Here is a 27,942-nt window from a genome sequence, read left to right on the forward strand (position 1 = left end):
ATGGATCTGCTACCATCGTGGTTTGTGAACCAGAGTGAGTTTGTTATTCTAACCAACTACTGTTTGTTTGGTAAGAAGATATCTGTAACTATTGGACTGATTTAACTGGCAAAGACTTGGAATTTGTTTAAAGACTATGAGATTGTTTTTCTACTATAAAGTAAGCTTTTGATAAACCAGTTTGCATAACTCTTATTCATTGCTCTCAGCAATGTTTCCTTGTGCATTTACTCTGCTGGTTGGTAACACAACACCAATATCCTTAACAGTCCCCAGGACTCCATTGATAACTTTTAAGAAATCCAGAAGAGAGGTTTGAAAGTGCATACAAAAAAGGTGGCACCTTCTCAAAAATATTTCTACCGCTATTTTTCAATAGAATTTGAAGCCTCCACAGAGGAAGCCAAGAAAATCAAGTTGGGATTTTGTCTCTGCAATTGAAGCCCTTCCCCATCCCCGTTTTTTTAGGAGTGTTGCAGTCTTCCATCTCATGGTCATGGCAGCCCTCTTGACTTTTTTAAAAGATACATGTGCATCCATGGTGGCACAATGGCGCAGTGGTTAGAACGCAGTACTGCAGGCTATTTCTGCTGACTGCCAGCTGCCAGCAGTTCAGCAATTCAATTCTGACTGGCTCAAGGTTGGCTCAGCCTTCTATCCTTCCAAGGTCGGTAAAATGAGGACCCAGATTGTTGGGGGTAATATATTGACTCTCTAAAACCGCTTAGAGAGGGCTGTAAAGCACTGTGAAGTGGTGTATAAGTGGTATTGCTATCCCTTGTACGTTGCCTCCAAAGGCTTCTCTGAGTTTAGTTGTGAATCATCCATGTATTTCTTGGAAATGGGAGTGGAAAGTGATGCGTGACATAAATCCTATGCCAGCTTCTATTATGTTGGTTATGAAAAATCTCCAAATCTTTTACAGAGAGGTGTCTGTCCCCCAAATCTCCAGTTTTTATTGTTTTTTAATCAAAGAAGGCAGGGTTGTGTGTAACAGGTCTGCAGGTGCAAGCCCTGAAAAAATAAATTTTCCCCAAGTTCTTTGGCTGACACACAAGTGCTGTTGGGAAACTGCCAGCTGGGGTTAGTCTTATTGATTTCAGCTGGCTTTAAAAAAAAAAAAAACCCAAAGTCCATCCTCTAATTGCTCCATCAGTGCATATGCAGAAAAAAACCCCATCACGAAGCAGAGGGAATGGAGCACAGGAGCCAAATAGGTTAAGGATCTTTGCTTAGCATGACATGAAATACAGCAGGTAACCTGGACAAACACCTTGATCTAGATAAAAAGGTGATCACTGATTAGGGCAAAACCAGATCTAGCTAATTCCCACACAAACCCACATAAAGTATAGGATTCTCCCTCCCCACCATTAGTGCAGATCATATGGTCCAATTGAGTCTCATTGTATTGTTATGAGAAAAAGTCTTTGGCTTTGGCAAACACCTGCTGAAGTGCTCTTGGCTCTCACGCTCCTCTTCTTGATATCTGGAGCCTACATTCCATCTCCCCCTTCCTTCCCCCCTGGTTCATTGGCAAGCCAAGAAGCAATAATGGTTGCAACAGCAAAAGCGTGCTTCGAATCTTGACACCAACCCTTACAGTGGTATCTATTACTGGGGGGAACGGGGGAAGCCAGTAACAAAGTGCACTGCACTGTCCTAATGCCTATCCTGTAAATTAGAGACATGTGTCAGAGAAAGAAACTTAGGAAGGACCCACCTTGATGGATCAAATGGTTAAAAAGTGACGACAGGAGATTTATACCTTAAGAATTGCCAGGTTTTATTTATTTATTTTTTTAATTTGATTTTATATGCCGCCCTTCTCTGGAGACTCAGGGCGTCTTACAATGCGTTAAGCAATAGCCTTCATACTTTTGTATATTTATACAAAATCAGCTTATTGCCCCCACAAACTGGGTCCTCAATTTACCTACCTTAGAAAGGATGGAAGGCTGAGTCAACCTTGAGCCTGGTGAGATTTGAACTTGCAGTAATTGCAGGCAGCTGATGTTAATAACAGTGCTTTAGTCTGCTGCGCCACCAGGGCTATATTATTAATATAGCCTTACAATAAAGTCAAATAACAGACTCATAGCAGATGCTATCATCTTTCTCCTCAGACCTGCTCTTCTTTGGGTTAAGCATGTCAGAATAACAAAAGAACAGAGTTGGAAGGGACCTTGTAGGTCATCTAGACCAACTCCCTGCTCAAGGAGACCCTATACCATTTCTGACAAGTGGCTGGTCAGTCTCTTTTTGAAAGCCTCCAGTGATGAAGCACCCACAACTTCTGAAGGCAAGCTGTTCCACTGGTTGATTGTTCTCACTGTCAAATAATTTCTGTACTTTGGAAAATGGGTTTACCCCCTCCTCTCTGTGACAACACCTCAAATACTGGAACACTGCTATCATGTCAACCCGGTCCTTCTCTTCACTAGACTAGCCATCCCCAATTCCTGCAACTGTTCTTTGTATGTTTTAGCCTCCAGACCCCTAATCACCTTGGCTGCTCTTCTCTGCACTCTTTCTAGAGTCTCAACATCCTTTTTATAGAGTTGTGACCAAAACTGAATGCAGTATTCTAGGTGAGATGTAGCTCATCTAGTTGTATTGCCTGTCCAGTTTAATTGGATGGGTTGACACTTCTTGTTCCTTAAATTATGGACAACATTTTTTTACTATCATATACACAGCAAAAAATTGCAGAATACTAAGTGGAAAAAAAGCTGCCCAGCATTTGTAAGATATAGAAGTATTTGAGATACCCAATTGAACATAAAACTACATTTTTATTTATACCTAAGAAAATATCTTCCTGGACCCCACCCTACCCCACCCCAAAATTAAAAAGACAAAGTGTTCAGCACTACAGCATGCCATTTGGATTGCTGCCAGGACTGGTGGAAACACACACTTGATTCTCATTTGGGAAATAATGAATAGATTCATTATTTCTCATAGCTCAGCTATGAGAAAAAAATAAAGGCACTACCTTGATCCTGAAAACAATTGTTTATTTATTTATTCCATTCATTCAGTTTCTATAGCCATCCATTTCAGTCAATGACTCTGGGTGGCTTAGAGTTCAAAAAAATGTGTTAAAATCAAAATATTAAAACATTTTAGTATTGAGCATTTAATGTTTGCATATAAAATCATGTTCTTCCCTAGTTTCCAGGAGATTCATTCTTTCCGATCATGTCCTATTCCAGAAAACCTGGCCTGTATCCTTATGCTTTATAGACTTCCTTGATATCATCTGTCATGGAAGAAAAGTTAGAAAGAAAGTAAGAAAGGTTGGTAAAAAACAAAGTTTAGGTGGGCATGAGGCAGAACGCCCAAATGAAATAACTCCCTCCTCATTTTGTCCACACACAAACCAAATGGACAAATTGTCGTCCTGAAAGAAGCCAGAGAAGTAACTATAGGTGGTCCGCGACATACGACCACAATTGAGCCTAAAGTTTCTGTTGTTAAGTGAGTTTTACGACCTTTCTTGCCAACAGTTGTTACGTAAATCACTGCAGTTTTTAAGCTACTAAAGTGTACCTGTGTATCTGCAGTTGTTAAGCTTGTAAAGTGAATCTGGCTTCCCCAGTGATTTTGCTCATCAGAAATCGCAAAAGGTGATCAGGTGACCCCAGGACACTGCAACCGTCATAAATATGAGCCAGTTGCCAAGTGTCCATGGTCATAAGGGTGAAAACGATTGTAAGTCTCTGTTTTCCATGCAGTTGTAACTTTGAACAGTCACCAAACGAATGGTTTTGGACTCAATTATGGTCATAAATTGAGGAGTACATGTACCTAAAACACATTTGAGCCAATGGCAACTCATGCTTTACCTGAACTGCAGGGGGCAGTGTACTCAGCTGTTGCAAATTCATCTGGAACACAAAAAAAGAAAGTTTGTTAGGGCTGAGGTCTCTCCTAGACTTTGATCTCCATCATATGGTTCATGATACGGACTTTGCTCCAGGAGTACAAAGGGGTTGTCCTCTAATTTTACATGCAGTTTCAAATGTTGTGCAAGAGGTAATTTTATCTGTCTTGTTAAAAATCCTGAACTCTCCCCAAAAATCTGATGGATTTTTCCCACCAAGCACTGCTTTAAGTCAACAGTTCCCAACCTTTGCAGTGGGGGAGAGGGGAACTGGGCCACGTAAGCAGTGGTGTGGCATGCACATGCGCACACGTACCAGTCCGCCACTCATGCAGGTTGAGTGCACGCACGCGCATGCATGTCAACCTGCTGCTCACACAACCACAGTTCTGAATAGGCCATGGCCTGGTACTGGGCCACGGCCAGGTGGGTGGGGAACCCTGCTGTAAGGGCCAAACATATGTCTACTTTCGGCAAAGCTGAAAGCCGTTAATTTTGCCCCTTTTGAGCCCTAAATCTCCCAATGCAAAAGGAAGAAAAAATGCCAAGCAACCGCACGTTGAAAAATAATTAATTAAACAAGCTGATTGGAACTACCACCATTCAGTCCCTTCTCACCAGTTTCATAGTAATCATAGACTTTCACCAAGGCAGGCTTCAGGCCCTGGACGGGTGTCTCCTGCTCCACTGTAAAGGAGAAAGTCTGGGTTGTGTTGCGTACCTGCAGAGAAAAGTTGACTATGAGATTACAAACAAGATGGAGAGCTTCTGCAGGCAACACATTGTAGAGCCCTTTTTGTTCTCTGAGCTTGGTTGTTTCCGTTATACCCAGGGGTGGGTTCTACTTACCTTTACTACCGGTTCACAATGGGAGTGCGCATGTGGCGCACGCACTTCTGCGCGTGCACAGATCATCCATGATGATGTCTGGGTCAGTGGAGCCTCCCACCGGTTTTACTATCGGTTCACAAGAAAGGACTGAACTGGGGGCAACCCACCACTGGTTATACCTGACTCAGTATCATCTTCAGTGCTAGTGATATGGAATTTGTTTATACCCAGTAGCTTGCCCTGCCTGTGTTGGAGGGGAGGGTTCTCCTTGATAGTTTTTTACTTGATTGCTTTCTGCTTGATTGTTTGTCTGGAATTAGTCTCTGCTTATCTAGGTGTAGGCTACTGGAGAGTATGTCTTCTGATCATTTTGTTTCCTTCTTAGCTTTTTATTGTCTTTTCTGAATGGTGTGTAAATGTGCTTGATTTCTGTGTCTGTTGAAGGCTGATTTGTCTGAATGCTAAGCTTCCAGGAATCCCGTAGTGCTTTTGGATTTAGCTTGGTCTGAGCTACATATGGTAGCTTGTCATGAGCTACATACATCTTTAGAACCTTGAAATACATATATTCCCTTTTATTGGAGAGAGATGAGAGAGATGCCGTTTGTTCACATAAAACAAGGTTTGTCAAGCTTACTGGCTGAGAAATTCTGGGGTTTGAAGTCCATATATCTTGAAGTCACCAAAGTTGACAAACACTGACAGGAAAATATACCTGCCCCAGAGTGTACGTCTTTGTGTAGAGAGAAGCTGTCATTGACCAGAAGTAGAGGAGTGGCACATTGTGTCAACCACTTGGGGAAAAAAAACAGCCCATAATAAGCTTGTGACTCTTTGCTTCCAAGAAAGATAAGGACAAGGAGAAAGGAAGGAGTCCTGCCCTGGATTTTTTTAATTTTTTTAATTTTTTTTCTATAATGTTTTAACCTACAATTGTTGCAATGGATTTTATCCCCTTGAGTGAATGATCTTGTCCCCTATTTGGGCTCCGCTCCTTACTCACCTCATCCAAATATAGCAGGACATGATTGATGTTCACTTCAGTCCTCTTGATCTGACCTTTCTTTTCCAGCTTCAGGGGTGAAAACATTTGAAAAATGGAAAGAGCTTTAGTAACATTCATAGTCATACTGTTGAACTAGGTGGCCATAGAAACAGAGTTAGAAGTGATCTTGTAAGTCACCAAGTTAACCTCCCACTCAGTAAAGAATCCACCACAAAGTTATGGCTAACTTTGGATTGTATGGAAAGGTGCAATATTTCATGTCATGAGAAAGAAAGGCAACTGCTATTTTCATTGGAGAAAATATCAATAGTCAACAAATCTGTTTTAGCATTCTTAATTCCCATTTCCCATCACAGGTAGTTCTCAATTTACAACCAGTTACTTAGCAACCATTCAAGGTTATGACAGACTTCCCCATGGTCACTCCACCTGGTTGCCTTCCTCCTATTGTCATGTGATCACATTTTAGGTGCTTGGCAACCACCTGCCTTTCTGCCTCTTTGAAGCATCCCACAGTCATGTGACCACAATTTATAATGGTTTTTATCAGAAACCAGTATTTACTTCCAATTTCCACCAAAAAAACCCCAAATTGCAGACAATAATGCACTGAATGCTCATCAGAAAAAAGGTTGTTAAAAGATACATATTTATACATATATACCCACATATATGTAAAAGGGGAGAATTTACTGCTTTTTCTTTCCTTTTTTTTCAGTGCCCAAGTAGGGTAGATCCTACATGTTAAATGTTAAATTTATTTGATCACTTTTTTCTCCTTTTTTTATACACGATTCTGTTATTAGTGTTTAATGTGTGCTTTTGTTTTGTTTGCTTTTCTGTTTTGTATTTTATCTTTTTATGATAAAACAATAAATAATATATATATAAAAGAAAGAAAAATGGTTGTAAAATTAGGCACAGTCAAATGTTGACCCGTTTAGTGATCAGCACAACTTGCGACCATAATTCCAAGGTTGATCACAGTCGTAAGTCGAGAATTACCTGCATCAAGAACTACAGCACTGAAAGTTTAGCGGAAAAGGGAACCTGGAAAAAATACCTTTTTTACACTGGATCTCACTGGGATGTATCCGGACAGCATCTTAATGTGGACAATTGCCATATTGGAAACCAGACGTTGGCCAGTGTAACTGAGAAACCAAGAAAGGAGAGAAAACATGTGACTCTTTTTAGAGCAAGAAATAGACAGCTTGAGGCGAAATGCTGCATGCGGGTTCATAAAAGCTTGGTTGTGCCCTCAGGGTCTCCATCCAGTGTTGCCATTAAATGGAACTTCTGGAATGTGGAACTATGGCCTTTCAGAAAGCTGGGGAGGTGAGTAGCAGCCTTTGGACCCTCGGACATGGTCCTGGAGGAGAAGGGTATGTATCTGTTCAAGGAAACAAGGCTCAGCACCGATCCAAGAAAGAGATTACCTGACATTCATGGCAATGTCAAAAGTGACGTGAGTTTTATTTCCTATGCAAGTCTCCGGAACGGTGTGCACATCCAGCCTAAATGGTGCATCTTCTTGCCGCAAAGGGACATTGTATTTCAAGGTGGTCTGGAATGGAAAGGCCATCATTTGGGGATGTTCAACACTTCAGTGACAGAAGAATTTAGAGGTTTAAAACAAGTGGGATACATAAAAGAGCAACAAACAGTTGGGGAAAAAGTCATGGAACTTTGTTGTGGTACATGGTAACTGCAGCAAGATTATTGTATGCGCAAAGATGGAAAGATTCAGCATCCCCCATAATAGAGAAATGGTTGGTGAAGAGGATGGAATTCACTGAGATGGCCAAATTGACTTATCTGATCAGAGAAAAGACAAATACCTATGTTTATTGCTGACTGGAAACCCCTTATGGACTTTTTATTTATTTTATTATTTATTTGTAAAGGTAAAGATAAAGGTTTCCCCTTTCCAGTTGTGTTCAACTCTGGGGTGTGGTGCTCATCTCAGTTTCTTAGCCAAGGGTATCAGCATTGTCCAAAGACATTTCCATGGTCATGTGGCCAGCATGATTATACCCCAAAACACATAGAACACTTCCCACTGAAATGGTACCTATTTATCTACTTGCATTTGCATACTTTCGAACTGCTAGGTGGGCAGGAACTGAGGCAAGAACGGGAAATCATCCCGTCATGCAACACTCAGTTCTTGAACCTGGGCCGTCAGCTTTTGAGCTGACAAGCTCAACATCTTTAACCACTGAGCCATCGTGTCCCTTTAATTGTATCCCACACTTTATTATTTTACAAATGAAATAGAAAATTGAACATAATCTATGGTTTTGATGATTAGACATGATAGATTATAAAAAGAAGAGAGTTTTGTTGTAACCCTGGAGTAAGAGGTGTATTTATGGTTTTACTTATAACTGCTGTAAAGTTCAAAAGCTACTTCTATTTTTCTTTTACTTCCGTATTTCTTACAGTTTTAGCTTTCTCTTTGATTTCTTTTCTTATTTTTCTTACTTTGTATTAGATTGTATAAATTATGTATTTTAAAAAATATTTCTGTAGCTCCCCATTTTACACTCTACCCAGCCCCCAACCAACAATTAAAACATCAATAATAAAATAATAAAATACATATACCTATTAAACCATAAACATTACAAATCTAGCACCAAAGCTAAATTTCCAGTCAATCATTAATCCTTTTGTCCACATCATCCTATCCCAATATCCGGGGGGGAAAGCCAGGTCTTCAGTACTTTTCAGAAGGCTAGTAGTGCTCCTGGTTCCTGTAGTCTGCAATTTTTCTCTGGAAATCCATTTCCACACCATGATTAGAATAGAATAGAATAACAGAGTTGGAAGGAGGAGCCTGGATAGCTCAGCAGACTAATGCATTGTAATTAACATCCAGCTGTCTGCAATTACTGTAAGTTCGAATCTCACCAGGCTCAAGGTTGACTCAGCCTTCCATCCTTACCTTCTAAGGTAGGTAAACTGAGGACCCAGTTTGTGGGGGCAATAAGCTGACTTTGTATAAATATACAAAAGTATGAAGGCTATTGCTTAACGCATTGTAAGCCGCCCTGAGTCTCCAGAGAAGGGCAGCATATAAATCAAATTAAAAATAAAAATAAAAAAATAAAAAAGGGACCTTGGAGGTCTTCTAGTCCAACCTCCTGCCCAAGCAGGAAACCCTACACCATTTCAGACAAATGATTATCCAACATCTTCTTAAAAATGTCCAGTGTTGGCGCATTTACAACTTCTGCAGGCAAGTTGTTCCACTTATTAATTGTTCTAACCGTCAGGAAATTTCTCCTTAGTTCTAAATTGCTTCTCTCCTTGATTAGTTTCCACCCATTGCTTCTTGTTCTACCCTCAGGTGTTTTGAAGAATAGTTTGACTCCCTCTTCTTTGTGGCAACCCCTGAGATATTGGAACACTGCTAACATGTCTCCCCTAGTTCTTCTCTTCATTAAACTAGACATACCCAGTTCCTGCAACCGTTCTTCATGTTTTAGCCTCCAGTCCCCTCATCATCTTTGTTGCTCTTCTCTGCACTCTTTCTAGAGTCTCAACATGTTTTTTTACATCGTGGCGATCAAAACTGAATTCAATATTCCAAGTGCGGCCTTACCAAGGCATTATAAAGTGGTATTAACACTTCATGTGATCTTGATTCTATCCCTCTGTTTATGCAGCCCAGAACTGTGTTGGCTTTTTTGGCAGCTGCAGCACACTGCTGGCTCATATCTAAATGGTTGTCCACTAGGACTCCAAGATCCCTCTCACTGTGACTACTATTGAGCAAGGTATCACATATATGGTACCTGTGCATTTTGTTTTTGTTCCCTAAATGTAGAACCTCGCTTTTTTCACTGTTGAATTTCATTTTGTTAGATAGCGCCCGATGTTCAAGTCTGTCAAGATCCTTCTGTATCTATTCTGGAGTGTTGGCTATTCCTGCCAGCTTGGTGTCATCTGCAAATTTGATGAGTTCCCCATCTATTCCCTCGTCCAAGTCATTGATGAAGATGTTGAAGAGCACTGGGCCTAAAACAGAGCCCTGGTGTACTCCACTGCATACTTCCTTCCATGTAGATGCAGTTCCATTGAGGACTACACGTTGAGTGCGGATGGTCAGCCAGTTACGAATCCATCTGGTGGTGATGCTGTCTAACCCACATTTTTCTATTTTATCTAGTAGTAGGTTATGGTCTACTTTATCAAATGCTTTACTGAAGTATATTATATCGACAGCATTCCTCTGGTCCACTAATTTTGTCACTTTATCAAAGAATGCAATAAGATTAGTCTGGCATGATCTGTTTTTGACAAACCCATGTTGGCTTTTGGTTATTACTTGGTTTGCTTCTAGGTGTTCGGTGATTCGTTGTTTGATTATCTTTTCCAGAATCTTCCCTGGTATTGAGGTCAGGCCAGAGGTGAAATGCTCCTGGTTTGGACCAGATCGCCCAATCCGGTAGCGATGGAGGCGGGTGGTTTGGAGAACCAGTAGCAAAAATCCCTGCCCCCCCCCAATGCCCAGCTGAGACGCGGGATCATCAGAGGCTTTTTTTTTATTTTTAAAAGCATTTTTTTGCCAACCTCTTCGGCCGAAAAAATGCTTTTAAAAGTTTTTTTTAAAAAAAAAGCCTCTGATGATCGCGCATCTCAGCTGGGATCGTCAGAGGCTTTTAAAAGAAAAAAAGCCTCTGCCGATCAGGCAACTCAGCTGGGATTGTCAGAGGCTTTTAAAAGCATTTTTTTACAACCTCTTCGCTGAAGAGGTTGTAGAAAAAATGGTTTTAAAAGTTAAAAAAAAAAGTTGGCCACACCCACCCAGTCACATTACACCCTCCCACCAAGCCACACCCACAGAACCGGTGGTAACAAATTTTAGATTTCACCACTGGGTCAGGCTGATAGGTCTGTAGTTTCCTGGATCTATTTTTTTTCCTTTTTTGAAGATGGGAATTATATCAGCTCTTTTCCAATCCTCTGGCAGTTCCCCTGTGCTCCAGGATCTTTGAAAGATATAGTTCAGTGGTTCTGAGATCTTGTCTGCCAGTTCCTTCAGAACCTTGGAGTGTAATCCATCTGGTCCTGGTGATTTGAACTTGTCTAGGGTAGACAGGTGTTCACTTACCATTTTCTTCCCTATTTTAACTTGTGTTCCTAATCTGTTTTTTGTGGTGCTGTTTTTGATAGGTTGGACTGTTTTCCTTTTGTGTAAAGACAGATGCAAAAAAATGAGTTAAGTAGTTCTGCTTGTCACCTTCTTGCCACTTTCTCCCAGCAATGGGCCAATTGTTTCCTTGACTTTTTTCTTGTTTTTAATATGTTGGAAGAAGCTTTTTTTGTTAAAGCCTTTGTTCAGGCTCGGGCTATTTGCTGATATTCTGCCTTAGTTATTTGCCCCTCTTTCCATTTTTTATGATTGTTTTTATGATTGATCATGATTGTTGGTCTGATGTTAATCTATGCTTTGGGTGCTCGTTGCTTTTTGTTCCCTTTCTGGGAACAAAATTAAATTGCACATGACAAACCATTCCCTCAAGACCAGGTGATGGTCATTAACCTGCATGGCTTCTAAAGCAGTATTGGATGCATTCACAGAAGACAGGTCTCTCACGGTTCCATGTTATATCTGAAATGGGAACAGCAGGCCCCCAAGTGCCAAGTTGTGGGAGAATTATAATTTCTGTCTCTTGCTTGTCGTGGCGGGCCACCGTGAGAAGCAAAATGCTGGCTTAAATGGCCTAATCTGGCCTGGCTGTTCTTCTGTTCTCAAAGATGTTCCCCATCCCTTACTTAACTTGCTCAGTTTTTTCATGCTTTTTTTCTCAACTTGCATTCCCATAAGTGCATTGGAAACCCAAAATAGATCATTGCTAGGCATCAACACTGGTCTCTTCTCTCACCAAGCACTCACCTGCATAAAGATGCAACCAGTCACCTCAGCCTTGTAGTTCCCGGGAACTTGGGGCAGATCCTGGCACTGCAGCAGCAGAGAGTTGCCGCTGTCCACTTGGAATTCTGCCAGGACAGCATTTCCTGAACTCAAGGCCACTCTGGCATCGATGCCATCCTTGGAATAAGTAACTGTCTTGTATTGGGAGAGGGCCTGGAGAGCCACCACAGTATCCTGCAAGAGAAAGCAATGGAATGGGATGGGAATGGGAATCGAATCGAATTGAATCTGGAAGGGACCTTCTAGTCCAGCCCCTGCTCAAGCAGGAGAACCAATATCATTTCAGACAAGTGACTTCTTAAAACCCTCCAGTGATGAGCGCCCACGATTTCTGAAGGCAAGCTGTTCCACTGGTTAATTGCCCTCACTGTTAGGAAGTTATCTCTCTTGAATGACACACCTCAGCTGGAAATCCTGGGAACTGAGATTCAGCACATCTGGAGGCCATACCAAGGCATATCAAATCACATCAATACAGTGGGTGGGAGGGGTAGATATGGCAGGAGCAGGGGGGCATATCGTGTTAGGGGAGTGCGCACTCACTGTGTACGAGCGGTGGTGTGCTCCAGCCCCCAAGGCTCTACTCATTCCCCAGGTTGCACAGACCCTCAGGACCCGGGCCTTCAGCTGATGTTGTGCAATGCCAGGCCCGTAGTAAATAAAGCCCCCCTCATTTGTTCAGGAGGGGGGAGCGGACCTGGCAGGTATTATGGAGACCTGGTTGGGCAAGGAGGGGGGGTTCCCCTCGTTGAAATGTGCCCACCAGGTTTCCACGCATTCCATCAGCTGAGATCACAGGGGAAGGGCAGGGGGTAGCGGTTATCATTAAAGAAGGTCTGAGACCGAGGGAGGCCACTGTTCCTCAGACGGCCGGCTGTGAATCCCTCCTTGTGAAATGGGGTCATGGGGTTCAGATAGATCTGCTGATCACGTACCTGGCTCCCTGCCACGTGGCAGCAGCCCTGCCTGAGCTACTCAACGTCATCACCGCAGTGGCGGTTGATACCTCTAGACTTATGGTCATGGGGGATTTCAACCTGCCGTCCGTGGGTGAGGCGTCTGAGGTGGCTCGGGAGTTCATGGCTTCCATGACAGCTATGGACCTGACCCAGCTAATTCATGGCCCTACCCACACGGGGGGAAACACGCTGGACCTGGTTTTTGTCTCTGGACAGTGGTTGAGTGATCTTGAGATAGGGGATATAGTTAATGAGCCCTTGTCATCGTCAGATCACTCTCTCCTTCGCCTCGACCTTCGAACCACTGCACCCTGCCACAGGGAGGCGGAGCCGGTAAGATGGTTCCGCCCCAGGCGCCTGATGGAGCCTGATAGGTTCCAGTTGGAGCTTGGGCCATTTCCTGAGGCTCTGGCACACACCTCAACTGGAGACCTAGTGGCCGCCTGGGATAGGGCAGCCACTGGAGCTCTGGATCAGGTCGTGCCTTTGCGGCCTCTGACCCGGCACCAATCTCACTTGGCTGAGGGAGTTGAAGCGCCGAAAAAGACGCCTAGAGAGTAGTTGGAGGGCCAGTCTTTCTGAATCCGACCGGACACTGGTAAGATCTCATATTAGCTAGTGGCGATAAAAGCAGCAAAATGTACTTATTTTGCTGCTCTTATTGCATCATCAGATAACCGCCCAGCCTCCCTGTTTAGGGTGACCTGCTCCACTAGGAAGCGCGGGAGGACCTCTTGGAGGGTAGAGCCGAGGATTTTGTTCAGTATCTGTATGACAAAATCACTCAGATTCGGGAAGATCTGGACTCCGACTGGGTAGTTTCAGGGGGAGGGACTGAGTCTGGTCTTGAGAATGTTATCTGGGATGAGTTTGATCCTGTGACTCCTGAGGACGTGGACAGGATTCTGGGCAGACTGAATGTGACCACATGTTTGTTGGACCTGTGTCCCTCCTGGTTAGTGCTGGCTTCCCGGGAGGTGACGCGAGGCTGGCTCCAGGGGAATATAAATGCTTCGTTGGGTGAGGGTGACTTCCCCGCCGCCTTGAAAGAGGCGGTGGTGAGGCCTCTCCTCAAGAAGCCTTCCCTGGACCCGGCACTGTTGGCTAATTGTCCGGTCTCCAACCTTCACTTTGCGGCGAAGGTTGTCAAGAGTGTGGTTGTGCAACAGCTCCCCAAGCACCTGGATGAAACGATGTATCTGGATGCGTTCCAGTCGGGCTTCAGGCTTGGGTATAGCACGGAAACGGCATTGGTCGCATTGGTAGATGATCTCTGGAGGGCTCGGGACAGGGGTTGCTCCTCTGTCCTGGTCTTATTAGATCTCTCAGCGGCTTTTGATACCATCGACCATGGTATCATGCTGCACCGGTTGAAAGAGTTAGGGGTGGGGGGGCACTGTGTTGCGGTGGTTCTCCTCCTTTCTCTCTGACCGGTTGCAGTCTGTGTTGGCAGGGGGGCAGAGGTCAACCCCGAGGCCCCTCATATGTGGGGTGCCACAAGGGTCGGTCCTCTCGCCCCTCTTGTTCAACATTTATGTAAAGCCGCTGGGCGAGATCATCCGTGGTTTCGGGGTGAAGTACTACCAGTATGCTGACGACACTCAGCTTACATCTCCACCCCAGGCCACCCAGCGATGCCCTTGAAGTGATGGCCCAGTGCCTGGAGGCCGTACGGATCTGGATGGGGAGGAATAGGCTCAGGCTCAACCCATCCAAGACTGAGTGGCTGTGGTTTCCGACGTCCCGATATAGTCAGTTGGCATCATCACTGACTATTGGGGGCGAATCGCTGGCCCCCACGGAGAGGGCTCGTAACTTGGGTGTCCTCCTGGATTCACGGCTGTCTTTAGAAGAGCATTTGACAGCCGTGACCAGGAGGATTTTTCATCAGGTTCACCTGATTCGCCAGTTGCATACCTTTCTGGATCGGGACTCCTTACGCACGGTCACTCATGCCCTCGTCACCTCCCGCCTGGACTATTGCAATGCTGTCTACATGGGGCTCCCCTTGAGGAGCACCCAGAGGCTCCAACTGGCGCAGAGTGCGGCCGCGCGGGTGGTTATGGGAGCGACATGGCGCTCCCATGTAACACCTCTCCTGCGCCTGCTGCACTGGCTCCCGGTGGTCTTCCGGGTGCGCTTCAAGGTTTTGGTTACCACCTTTAGAGCGCTCCATGGCTTAGGACCTGGTTATCTACGGGACCGCCTACTACCACCAATAGCCTCCCACCGGCCGGTACGCTCTCACAGAGAGGGGCTCCTCCGGGTGCTGTCGGCCAAACAATGTCGACTGGCGGCCCCTAGGGGGAGAGCCTTCTCTGTGGGGGCACCTACTATCTGGAACGAGCTCCCCCCGGAGATACAGAGGATCCCGGATCTGCGCACCTTCCGCCGCGCTCTCAAGACCTTTTTATTCCACCAGGCTGGCCTGACCTAATCTTTTCCCCTTTTCCCTTTTAAATATGTAAATTTTAATTTGTTTTTAAATTATTGGGGTGTTTTAAATTTGTCTTGGGCCAAATTGTTTAATTCGGCTTTATTCTGTTTTTAAATGTTGTATTTATGTATTTTATCTTGTGGCTGTTACTGCCCTGAGTCCGTCGGGAGTAGGGCGGTATATAAATCAAATAAACAAACAAATAAACAAACATCAGATTCATTTCCAGTTGCTCCTTTCTACATCCTCTGAGTATTTGTGAGGAGCGAACATACCTGTGTAGAGGAGTATCCTCCATTGGAATTCTGTTGTTTGATCAACCATCTGACAATGGCAGTTGCTGTCGTTAATTCTTCCTTGGACAGAGATGGTTTTTTGGTCAGCAAAGCAAGGAGCCCGTAGGAGGTTATCTCTATTTCAGCAGAGGGAGCACGCACAGAGAGTGGAAAATCAGACCTCTGCTCTGGCTTCCAGGACCTCTCCCAGTGGATGGAGCCATCCTCTTCAAAGAGAGAAATTAACTTTGGGTTATACACACAGTCTAAGCACCATCAGAGATATATCAAGTTTCGACTGGTATCTGTACAAAAACATTTGGTCTCCCTGGTATCAAGCCCTATGCAACTGGGCAACAGGAGAAGCACATTCCAGGTGGACTTCAGTGTACAACCAGTTACTTAACAATTGTTCAAAGTTGTGACGGATATCCACAGAGCTACTTATGACCTGTTTTTAGAGTTACAATAGTCAACTTATGACCACAATTGAGCCCAAAATTTATGTCGCTCTGAGAAATTCAGTTTTGCCCCATTTTACGAATTTCCTTGCCACAGTTGTTAAGTGTATCACTGCAGCTGTTACATTAGTAACACGGTTGTTAAGTGAATCTGGTTTCCCTATTGACTTTGCTGGTCAGAAAGTCGCAAAAGGGGATCCCATGACCCCGGGACACTGCAACGATCATAAATGTGAGTCAGCTGACAGGCATCCAAATGTAAATCACGTGCCCACAGGGATGCTGCAATGGTCATAAGTGTGAAAAATGGCCATAAGTCACTCTTTCCAGTGCTGTTGTAACTTCCAATGGTTACTGGAGGCTAAAACATATGAGGAATAGTTGCTGGAATTGGGTATGTTCAGTTTAATGAAAAGAAGGACTAGAGGAGACATGATAGCACTGTTCCAATATCTCAGGGACTGCCCCAAAGAAGAGTGAGTCAAGCTATTCTCCAAAGCACCCGAGGGCAGGACAAGAAGCAATGGGTGGAAACTAATCAAGGAGAGAAGCAACCTAGAACTAAGGAGAAATTTCCTAACCTTGGGAACAATTAATCAGTGGAACAACTTGCCTCCAGAAGTTGTGGCTGCCCCAACATTGGAGGTTTTTAAGAAGAGATTGGACAACCATTTGTCTGAAATGGGGTAGGGTTTCCTGCTTCAGCAGGAGGTTGGACCAGAAGACCCTTCCAACTCTGTAATTCTATTCTAGATTTCATTCTAGATACTAAGCAAACTATTGTAAGGCGAAGGCTACCTGTACCTACTCACACCTCCGTGGTCACGTGATCACATTTTTGGTGCTTGGCAACCGACTCACCGTTATGACTGTTTGCAGCATTCTGCAGTCATGTGAGAGCATGATTCATGATGGCTTTTGCCAGTTACTAGCATTTTTACTTCCAGTTGCTAGCAAAAAATTAGAAAATGGATTCCCTTACTAACCGCCATGTTTACTTAATGACTGTCATAACAAAATGATCATAACTTTGAATCCAGTCACCTGATGCCTCAACGCATGACTGCAATGACTTATAATCATGACTCTGGGTTCAATTACACTCATATGATGACTACCTATAGACAGATTTCAATGACCCTCAAGGCAATAAGCCACCCCATAACCATGATGATAGTGGGTTATAAGATGCTGAGTGTTAATACAACACTAATGTGAGAGAGAGATTCATTCCATGATAGCCAGAAGGCATATCTTCTCCGGCTCATCTGCCCACTTATTTCCTTCCAGTGGTCATTAATAAATTATTCATGGAATCAGTGTATGCTTCCATCCTCATATAATGAGATGGGCAGCAATTATATTTAATAAATAAATAAAATATAATTATACAATGAATTATATAATTCATAAAATATGAAAAAAAAACTTGAGGTTATAGGCTTCACTGGGGGGAGGGGTTCCAATGAACATTATTCTTCGCACGCCAATAAAGTTTGCTGCACATTTCCAATTTCTTTGGTGGGTACCTAATTTTCATAACAAAGAGCTCGTTTCTCACCATCCTTCACAGCTACTTTTAGAAGAGAGTCCAACATTTCTTGCCTCTTCTCCTCTTTCCCCGCCAAAGCAAAAGCGTACGCCAACAGAGCCCGGAGATAAATGCGGATCTCTTTTGCTTCAGTTGCCTTCTCCAAGCAAACTAAAGCATTTTGCACCACAGAATCCTGCAGAGAAAAAGACGTTTAATAAAAGTCAATATAACATTATACAAAGCATATTCATCTCCACCCTATATTACCAGTGTCGTGGTCATTTGTAATAAAGCATAAGCAAAAATTAATCATTAATCACGGAAATGAGATGTTTGAGGAAAGCTACTGGAGTGATCAGAAGGGATAAAATAAAAAGACGAGATCGTAAGAGAAAGAAATGTAATAGATCCAATGTTAAACTATATGCAAAAATAGCAAATTAAGTGGTAATTTAGAGAGAATTTCTTGAGATTCTGTCTATACTATAGAAGCATATACAAAAAGAGAAGGCCAAAGAACACAAGGCAGACCCAGAAGAAGATGAGAGACAACATCAAAGCCAAACAACAACAGCATCAAATAACAGTGATTGAGGCCACCAAAGATGCAAGAACCAGAACTTTGTATCTCCTTCGACACTTGAAATAGAGGGGGAGGAGATGGAGATGGAGGAAGGTTCCTGAAGAGGAGATTGTGAAGAAACTCAGGATCTCAGCAAAGCCCTGTGATGAAATTGGCTTTATTATTCATTTAAGTTGTTAAATTAAACAGTCTTCACAACAATACACCAACAGCAAGCTGATGGTCTAACTGATGCAAGCCAATTTTCTTCCTCCAAGGAAAAGAAAGAATCCAGAAGCTCAGGATGAATGAAGAGCACAGAAATGTCAGCCCTTGAGCTGCTCATCTTGATATTTCTGCCGCCTGAGCCACTACCAGCTACTTGCTCTTCCTACATGCTCCTGTGTTTTTGGAACAAGGCTTAGCAATTCCTCACTAGCTGAGGTACAAGATGGGAAAACTGGTGGGTCAAGCATGAGAGGAGGAGGAGCAGGGCAAATCAAGATTGATAATGGCGCCTCTGTTATTTGTAAAAAGAAACCCCTTCTTTCCAGTTCACACAAAAGCCCTTAGAAAGTCAAAAAGGCTTCACTCTAATGTGCTGAAAGACAACATGGTCCTAAAGTGAAAGCTGTTGATGTTGTCATAATCCTTTCCCTCTCCTTTCAATAAATCTTGCTAAAGAACACTGAACATCTTGCTTGGAGGAATTACTTTGGTGCAGTCAGTTGCCAAGAGTCAGAGCTGGCCATTAGAAGCCGAATCTGAAGAAACAAGTTAGGGCAGAATTGATTTTTTAAAAAATTTGATTTATATGCCGCCCTTCTCCGGAGACTCAGGGCGGCTTACAATGTGCTCAGCAATAGCCTTCATCCTTCTGTATATTTATACAAAGTCAGCTTATTGCCCCCACAACTGGGTCCTCAATTTACCTACCTTAGAAAGGATGGAAGGCTGAGTCAACCTTGAGCCTTGGCGAGACTCGAACCTGCAGTAATTGCAGGCAGCTGGTCTTAATAACCAGCTTAATAACAGGGTGCCTTAGACCACTGTACTACCAAGGCTCTTATTGATTGAATTATTATTAGCGCATGGCATTGTTACAGTAGCCAGGAGACCACAATATTATTGCAGAGTAGTAGTTTGGCTTGCCAAGGTACCAGCCCTGTTATAGGACACATTTCTGTGCTTCCCAAGGTGCGCCACAGGAGGGTGAGCTGGCTTCACACCAAAGAAAAAGATGAGCATTCTTCCTGCAGCGTCACCCAAGGCCCCCTCCCTTCCCAGAGCTGCCTCATAAATAGGCACCACAACCGAAAAGGTTCAAAGCCAAATCTGATTGCCTGCACAGAGCACCAGTTCATCTCCTCACCAAAGTAGTACCTATCAATTTAGTTGCATAAAACATGCTTTTGAATTGTTAGGTGGACAGAAGCTAAGGCAAGTGACAGGAACTCATCCTGCCACATAGGCTTCAGCTCAAATCACCGGAACTGAGACCATCTCTGACATTGAGCCACCATGCCTCGTAATTGATTGGAGAGAGAAAAGGACAGAATTGATTGGAGAAGGGGAGGAATAAGGAAGAAGTAATTTGGCTTATTCAGCTTATATAATTACATTTTGGTTTCACCAGACTATGACATGGCTTTGCATGTGCCATGAAGCTGGTCAGATGTGGTCTATTTCATTAGCCTAAATGATTGTGAACTCCATGACCAAGTGGGAACTTGAACATGGTTTTCCTCACTGTTAGTTTACTGCAATCATGGTTGCACTTGGCACACTTACGGTGGGAGGTAGCGGCACTTCCAGCAAAGCAATGGTGATGTAAGTTGAAAGAGTGATCTGGTCATCAACTCCCCCCTGCAGGAGAGAGACAGATATCAGCTGCACCTATTATACAAAGAACTTCCACCATCTTCTACCATTCCTCCATTCTTTCCATATCTATGTTATATCGCCCTCCCAAGAAATCATGGAGTCTTGGGAACTGAGCAATACAATGGTATTTCTTCAGGAGGCAACTGAACTTTCTTGTCTTTTCTTTTGAAGACGTTTTGCTTCTCATCCAAGAAGCTTCTTCGGCTCTGATTGGATGGTGGGGAATGGAAGGATTTATATTCCTTGCAGACAGCTGGACATTTGAATTCTTTTAGTGAGTTATCAAGGCCATTAGGAGATTCATCTGTGTCCTCAGGGTCACCTGAGTAGTATAAAGGAGTGTGGAGTTTTCTTGGCTGCAGGATGTTTTCTGCCCTGTGTCCCTTCCCTGTTGAAGATAGTGCAGGCTGTTGAGGATGAGTCTGCTGTCTGCATCTCAAACTGAAGCACAAATGGGTCCTGTGGTCTGCAATTTTTCTGGAAATCCATTCATACTCCCACACTATTCAAAGGGTGTTCATCCCAAAGTGCATAGCTAAATGTCTGTGTCTTCAAAGAAAAAGGAAAAAGTCCACTTGCCTCCTAAAAAAGCACCCTTGGGCACCACTGAAGATATTCTGTCAGTTTTCCTGTAAAATGTTAAATCCTGATTGCTGAATATTCCCAAGTCTTTCTGTTTTGTCAATGCTGTCCTTGTTCATAAACAGAAAGACAGCACATATTTTATTCCAGATTAGAAATCCAGAGTAATTCCCAATCATTCTCTATGTGGCCAAACCAACTCAATCTACCTGTATCATCAATTCACATTCCTTCTTGAGCTCATTCGTTTAATGATGGTCCAAAGTTACAACAGCCTTGGAGAAAACAGCTTTCAATGCATCCTCAAAAGTACGACTCTCACACCACCCTAAGAATCCCGTGAACATAATTTGGGCATTTGGCAACTAGCTTGCATTTCCGACAGTTGCAAAGTCTTGTGTGATCACAATATGCAACCTTCCTGGCCAGTTTTGGACCAAAAAAGTGAATTGGGAAAGCCAGATTCACTTAACAACCATAGTGATTTGTTTAACCAGTGCCGTAAAAACGGTCGTAAAATCAGGTTGGTCATGTGATGACTTGCTTAGTGACTATATCATTTAAGATCCAAAATTCTGGTCCCAATTGTGGTTGTAAATCAAGGACTACCTGTAATCCCAATATACCCTACTCCAGTGGTGAAATTCAAATTTTTTTACTACCGGTTCTGTGGGCATGGCTTGGTGGGCGTGGCAAGGGAGGATACTGCAAAATCTCCATTGCCACCCCACTCCAGGGGAAGAATACTGCAAAATCTCCATTCCCATCCCACTCCGGGGGAAGGATATTGCAAAATCTCCATTCCCACCCCACCCTGGGAGCAGCCAGAGGTCAGGGGTGAAATCCAGCAGGTTCTAACAGGTTCTGGAGAACTGGTAGCCAAAATTTTGAGTAGTTCAGAGAACCAGGAAATACCGCCTCTGGCTGACCCCAGAGTGGTGTGGGAATGGCGATTTTCCAGTATCCTTCCCCTGCCATGCCCACCAAGCCACGCCCACAAAACCAGCAGGGAAAAATTTTGGATTTCACCCCTGCCAGAGGTGGTATTTGCTGGTTCTCCGAACTACTCAAAATCTCCACTATCAGATCTCCGAACTACTCATAATTTCCGCTACCGGTTCTCCAGAACCTGCTGGATTTCACCCCTGCCCTACTCTCATTTCCAAAGATACGTCTCTGTTTTCTTCGATCTGCCTCTTGTACCTTGAGTTCATTGTGATAAAGAAATCCAGTGCTCCGAAAACATCCATTATTTTCCTGCTGCTGTGTCAGGAAGTTCTGAGCGTCGTTGATGACCTTGTCTTCTACAAAGATTATGGATCTTGCCTGAGCAAAAGATTTCAGCACGAAAGCCGTCAGCCTATAAGAGAGTCCAGAGAATAGGAGAACCTCATTTTTCTTTTTCTAGTTCTCAGGCTCCTACAATCTTCGGCCGTTTTGGGATTGAAGAACCCATTGAAAGAAGGTATCAAGAAAGTTAGGAGGGCAGCTATAACTGGGCAGTCAAAGCCCCCTTTTTCACCAGCAATGTGGTGGTTGCACAGTTGCACAGTTATAGGTAATTATCTTCACTTTTTTTAAACCATTCCCAAGTATGCCCCTGCTTGGTATGCTTACCATGTTTCTCTTCAATCCTGCACATGTGCAGGACCCTTGGTAGGGAGGAATGGACCATTTCCCTGCTGTATGAATTGCATCCTCTCCTTTTTAAAAATGTCCCTCACGAAATTGGTGAAGTGTCCCTTGGGAACCACATGAATATGCCTGTGTGATGTTCTTGGCGGCAATATGGCACTGTCTTCCCATTGCCTTCTTCTGAGATGCTGTTTCAACTTCCAAGTTTAGCCTAAAGCCATGGGATTTCCTAGTAGCCTCCCATCCAAACACTAAACAGAACCAACCTTACTTAGTTTTTTAGGACAGGTGCATAGCCAAGGCCAGTTAGATGGTGGCCCCTGCTGCCTTTCTCTCTAATACAGTGTTTCTCAACCTTGGCAACTTTAGAATAGGTGGACTTCAATTTCCAGAATTTTAAACAGGTTAAGGAATAGGAGAAATAAAACTCTTCTGCCTTCAATTTTCCTAACCAACATATGTTCACTTGCTAATAAGATGGATGAAATACTCCTTTTAAACAGATACAATTCTGATTTTTACAATTCAGCAGCCCTATGGTTCTCTGAAACCTGGTTAAATGAATCAATTGAAGATAGCAGCCTGCGTATCCCAGGGTTTCAGATTCAACGATCAGACAGAATTGCAGAAACATATGGTAAAAAGAAGGGAGGAGGCTTATGCTTATATATCAACAACAGCTGGTCTCAGGATATAACTATAATATATAAATTTTGTGACGAAAACTTAGAGACATTAATTATCAACTGCAAATCATACCATTCACCTCGTGAATTTTCCTCATTTCTTCTAATTGCTGTTTATGTCCCACCACAAAGCTGTGTAAACAAGACATTACGAACTCTAGCTGACCAAATTATGGAGGCTGAAGCCAAATACCCTGATTCACCGGCCATTATTTTGGGAGATCTAAACAAGGCAAACTTAAGGAAAGAGCTACCAAAATACTTTCAGCATGTCAATTGTCCCACTAGAGGCAAGAATACTTTAGACCATTGCTACACAACACTAAAAAATGCTTATCGGTCTTTACCACGAGCAGCTGTGGGACACTCTGATCATTGCATGATTCACCTTGTACCTGCTTACAGGCAAAGACTTAAAAGCACAAAACCAACAAGCAACGCTCTCTACATGGGGCTCCCCCTGGGGTGCACCCGGAGGCTCCAGCTGGTCCAGAACGCGGCCGCGCGGGGGATTATGGGGGCGACGAGGCGCTCCCATATGACACCTCTCCTGCGCGAGCTGCACTGGCTCCCGGTGGTCTTCCGGGTGCGCTTCAAGGTGTTGGTGACCACCTTTAAAGCGCTCCATGGCTTAGGGCCGGGGTACTTACGAGACCGCCTACTGCCACCAATAGCCTCCCACCGGCCAGTACGCTCGCACAGAGTGGGCCTCCTCAGGGTGCCGTCCGCCAGACAATGTCGGCTGGCGACCCCCAGGGGGAGAGCCTTCTCTGTGACGGCGCCCACCCTCTGGAATAACCTTCCCCCAGAGTTACGTATAATAACAGACCTCCGGATTTTTCGTCGGGCCCTGAAAACTTATTTATTTCAACTAGCTGGGCTGGCTTGAGCTAAATTTTAAATTGATTTTAAATTGGGTTGTTTTAATTTACGGCCAGAATATCTAATTATTTTAATACTGTTTTTTAAATTTTGTATGCTTTGTTTTTACTTAGGCTGTGCACCGCCCTGAGTCCTATTTGGAGAAGGGCGGTATAGAAATTTAAACAAATAATAAATAAATAAATAAATAAATAAATAAATAAATAAATAAATAAATAAATAAATAAATAAATAAATAAATAAATAAATAAATAAATAAATAAATAAATAAATAAATAAATAAATAAATAAATAAATAAATCAATCAATCAATCAATCAATCAGTGAAGACCTGGACGGAGGAGGGAAAGTTAAAGCTTCAAGCTTGCCTTGACTGCACTGATTGGAATATTTTTGAAGATACCTCTGCAGATACTGCAGAACTCACAGATGCTGTAACATCATATGTCAGCTTCTGTGAAGACCTATGTGTACCAACCAGGAACACAAATATACTGTATTGCGAATATACAGTAACAACAAACCTTGGTTCACAGCTAAACTTAAGCAGCTACGTTGTTCCAAAGAGGAAGTTTACAGAAAAGGTGATAAAATGCTGTACAATCAGGCCAGAAATTTATTAACAAGGGAGATCAGAGCAGCAAAAAGAAGCTATTCTGAAAAGCTAAAGAATCAGTTCTCAACAAATGAACCAGCAAACATGTGGAAAACTCTTAAAAATATCACCAGCTATGGCAAACCTCCTTTCCAGGCTGAAGGAAATCAACAACTGGCAGATGACCTGGATATGTTTTACTGCAGGTTTGAAAGGAAACTACAGCCACCTATCTCCACAACCCCCATCTCAGACACACCAACAACAGCCAAGCTTCCTACAACTGACCCAATCCCATTGGATTCACAACCCCTAGTGATCACAGAAAAGGAAGTGCAAGACCTATTTCACAGACAAAAGCCAGGAAAAGCTCCAGGCCCAGACAAGATAACTTCTTCTTGCTTAAAAGTCTGAGCTGACCAATTGGCCCCCATCTTCACCCGTATCTTCAATAAATCACTAGAGATGTCCTATGTTCCTTCTTGCTTCAAACGCTCTACTGTCATCCCAGTGCCAAAGAAGCCCACCATCAAGGAACTGAACGACTACAGACCAGTTGCTCTAACATTTGTAGTCATGAAAACCTTTGAAAGGCTAGTGCTGTCCCACTTGAAAACCATCACGGATCCGCTGTTACACCCCTTGCAATTTACATACCGACCAAATAGACGAACAGATGATGCTATTAATATGGCTCTGCACTATATCCTACAACATCTTGAATCTCCAAAGTCCTATGCAAGGGTCCTCTTTGTAGACTTTACTTCAGCATTCAATACCATCATTCCTGACACACTTCTAACTAAGCTAAACCAGCTACAGGTACTTGAACACACTTACAAATGGATCATAAGCTTCTTAACAAACAGGAAGCAGCAGGTGAAGCTAAGCAGAATCGCATCAGATACCTGTACAATTAGCACAGGGGCCTCCCAAGGTGCTCTCCCCACTTCTCTCTGTATACCAATTACTGCATCTCTAACGATCCATCTGTTAAACTCTGAAGTTCACAGATGACACAACGGTGATCAGTCTCATTCGAGACAATGATGAATCCGCATACAGATGGGAGGTTGAACAACTAGCCTCATGGTGTGACCGGAACAATCTGGAACTGAACACACTCAAAACCGTAGAAATGGTAGTAGACTTTAGGAGAAATCCTTCCATACTTCCACCTCTCACAATACTAGACAACACAATATCAATAGTAGAGACCTTCAAATTTCTAGGTTCTACCATATCGCAAGATCTAAAATGGACAGCTAACATCAAAAATGTCATCAAAAAAGCACAACATCTCCACCCCGGACCACCCCAACGATGCCCTTGAAGTGATGTCCCGGTGTCTGGAGGCCGTGCGGATCTGGATGGGGAAGAACAGGCTCAGGCTCAACCCATCCAAGACCGAGTGGCTGTGGTTTCTGACGTCCTGATATAGTCAGTTGACGCTATCACTGACTATTGGGGGCGAATCGCTGGCCCCCACGGAGAGGGCTCGCAACTTGGGCGTCCTCCTGGATTCACGGCTGTCTTTAGAAGAGCACTTGACAGCCGTGACCGGGAGGATTTTTCATCAGGTTCACCTGATTCGCCAGTTGCGTACCTTTCTGGATCAGGACTCCCTACACACAGTCACTCATGCCCTCGTCACCTCCCGCCTGAACTATTGTAACGCTGTCTACATGGGGCTCCCCTTGAGGAGCACCCGGAGGCTCCAACTGGTGCAGAATGCAGCCGCGCGGGTGGTTATGGGAGCAACATGGCGCTCCCGTGTGACACCTCTCCTGCGCGAGCTGCACTGGCTCCCGGTGATCTTCCGGTGCACTTCAAGGTTTTGGTCACCACCTTTAGAACACTCCATGGCTTAGGACCTGGTTATTTACGGAACCGCCTACTACCACAAACAGTCTCCTACCGGCCGGTACGCTCTCATAGAGAGGGGCTCCTCCAGGTGCCGTCAACCAAACAGTGTCGACCCCCAGGGGGAGGACCTTCTCTGTGGGGGTACCCACTATCTGGAACGAGCTACCCCCGGAGATACGGAGGATCCCGGATCGGCGCACTTTCCGCTGTGCTCTTAAGACCCTCCTATTCCAGCAAGCCGGCCTGGCCTAATTTTCTCCCCTTTCTTTTAAATTTTTAAATTGAAATTTTAATTTGTTTTAAATTATTGGGATTTTTAATTGTCTTGGGCTAAATTATTTAATTTGGTTTTAATTACGTTTCTAACTTTTGTATTTATGTATTTTATTTTGTGCCTGTTCACCGCCCTGAGTCCTTCGGGAGTAGGGCAGTATATAAATTTAATAAAACAAACAAACAATAAAACAAACAACAAAGAATGTTCTTTCTGTGCCAACTCAGAAAGCTTAAACAGTCCAAGGAGCTGCTGATACAGTTCTACAGAGGAATTATTGAGTCTGTCATCTGCACCTCTATAACTGTCTGGTTTGGTTCTGCAACCCTACAAAACAGACACAGACTTCAGAGGATAATTAGAACTGCAGAAAAAACAATTGCTACCAACCTGCCTTCCATTAAGGACCTGTATACTGCACGAGTCAAAAAGAGGGCTGTGAAAATATTTACAGACCCCTCACATCCTGGATATAAACTCCTGCCCTCAAGACGACGCTATAGAGCACTGCACACCAGAACAACTAGGCACAAGAACAGTTTTTTCCCGAATGCCATCACTCTGCTAAACAAATAATTCCCTCAACGCTGTCAAACTATTTACTAAGTCTGCACTACTATTAATCTTCTCATCGTTCCCACCACCCATCTCCTTCCACTTATGACTGTATGACTGTAATTTTGTTGCTTGTATCCTTACGATTTATATTGATATTGTTTCCTGATTGCTTATTTGTACCCTATGACTATCATTAAGTGTTGTACCTTATGATTCTTGATGAACGTATCTTTTATTTTTATGTATACTGAGAGCATATGCACCAAGACAAATTCCTTGTGTGTCCAATCATACTTGGCCAATAAAAAATTCTATTCTATTCTATTAAAGTTGCCCATGTTGAGAAACTCTGCTTTAAAAGGTGAGCTACAGTCTATTCACCATCATTCAGGTGCTCAAAGTCCATTGCTGCCTCTAGCCTTCTTTCACCATCGGTGAGTTGGTTCAGGAAAGTGGAGCAATGGCTGGAAACTCATTTCTTGAAGTTGCCAAATAATACAAGGATTAGCATTCAGAGAACCGACAACAGTAAACAGGGCACCTCTGAATTGTAACTCTGCATTTGTTTCACTAGGAGGAACTGTAATTTTACACCAGAAATCCAAAACACAAAAGCATCAACTGGAAATACAATGACGAATATCTAAAAAAATTAGACTGGGGATATTCCTGCTCTTAGCCCTTTGGTGATGTCCTTCCAGGTCCTTCTAGGTAGACCAGAATTGGAAAGCCAAATTATGAATATTAAAATAACTTTTAGTATTCATAATTTACAGTTTTAGTGCTACTGGTGTTACAGTAACAGAATCTTGCAAGTCTGAATGTTCCTGTCGCCTCCCTGCCTTAATCTACAAGAGAAGGAAGGGCAAGTCTGAGACATTTTTCTAAAATTACACTTCTGCTTTGGACTAAGATTTCCTTATCTGACTGTTGTCTTGATTGCAACTCTTCCTCCTGTCCCTCAAGATTATTCTCATAGCCCATTATGGGTAGTCCTTGACTTACAACCATTCGATTAGTGAGCATTCCAAATTACAATGGCACTGAAAACAGTGACTTGTGACCATTGCAGCATTCCC

The 27,942-nt window shown here is 43.5% G+C and overlaps 1 protein-coding gene across 1 annotated transcript in view; it reads right to left on the minus strand.

Moving 5' to 3' along the window:
- Positions 1–3,003: 3,003 nt before the first annotated feature.
- Positions 3,004–27,942, minus strand: part of LOC139311780 (alpha-2-macroglobulin-like) — an 83,185-nt gene continuing 58,246 nt past the window's right edge. The window contains exons 25-35 of the mRNA XM_070936291.1: positions 21,571–21,727; positions 19,693–19,767; positions 17,367–17,532; positions 15,345–15,571; positions 11,635–11,847; positions 7,166–7,293; positions 6,790–6,880; positions 5,724–5,792; positions 4,508–4,610; positions 3,852–3,893; positions 3,004–3,265 (exon numbers count right to left, since the gene is read on the minus strand). Of these exons, the coding sequence (XP_070792392.1) occupies positions 3,237–3,265; positions 3,852–3,893; positions 4,508–4,610; positions 5,724–5,792; positions 6,790–6,880; positions 7,166–7,293; positions 11,635–11,847; positions 15,345–15,571; positions 17,367–17,532; positions 19,693–19,767; positions 21,571–21,727 (1,300 nt within the window). The 3' untranslated portion in view covers positions 3,004–3,236. The remainder of the gene's footprint in view (positions 3,266–3,851; positions 3,894–4,507; positions 4,611–5,723; positions 5,793–6,789; positions 6,881–7,165; positions 7,294–11,634; positions 11,848–15,344; positions 15,572–17,366; positions 17,533–19,692; positions 19,768–21,570; positions 21,728–27,942) is intronic.

The sequence above is a fragment of the Pituophis catenifer genome, unplaced genomic scaffold, assembly GCF_029215685.1.
Source record: "Pituophis catenifer annectens isolate HBS135680 unplaced genomic scaffold, rPitCat1.0.hap2 SCAF_2, whole genome shotgun sequence".
In the NCBI taxonomy this organism is placed as follows: Eukaryota; Metazoa; Chordata; class Lepidosauria; order Squamata; family Colubridae; genus Pituophis; species Pituophis catenifer.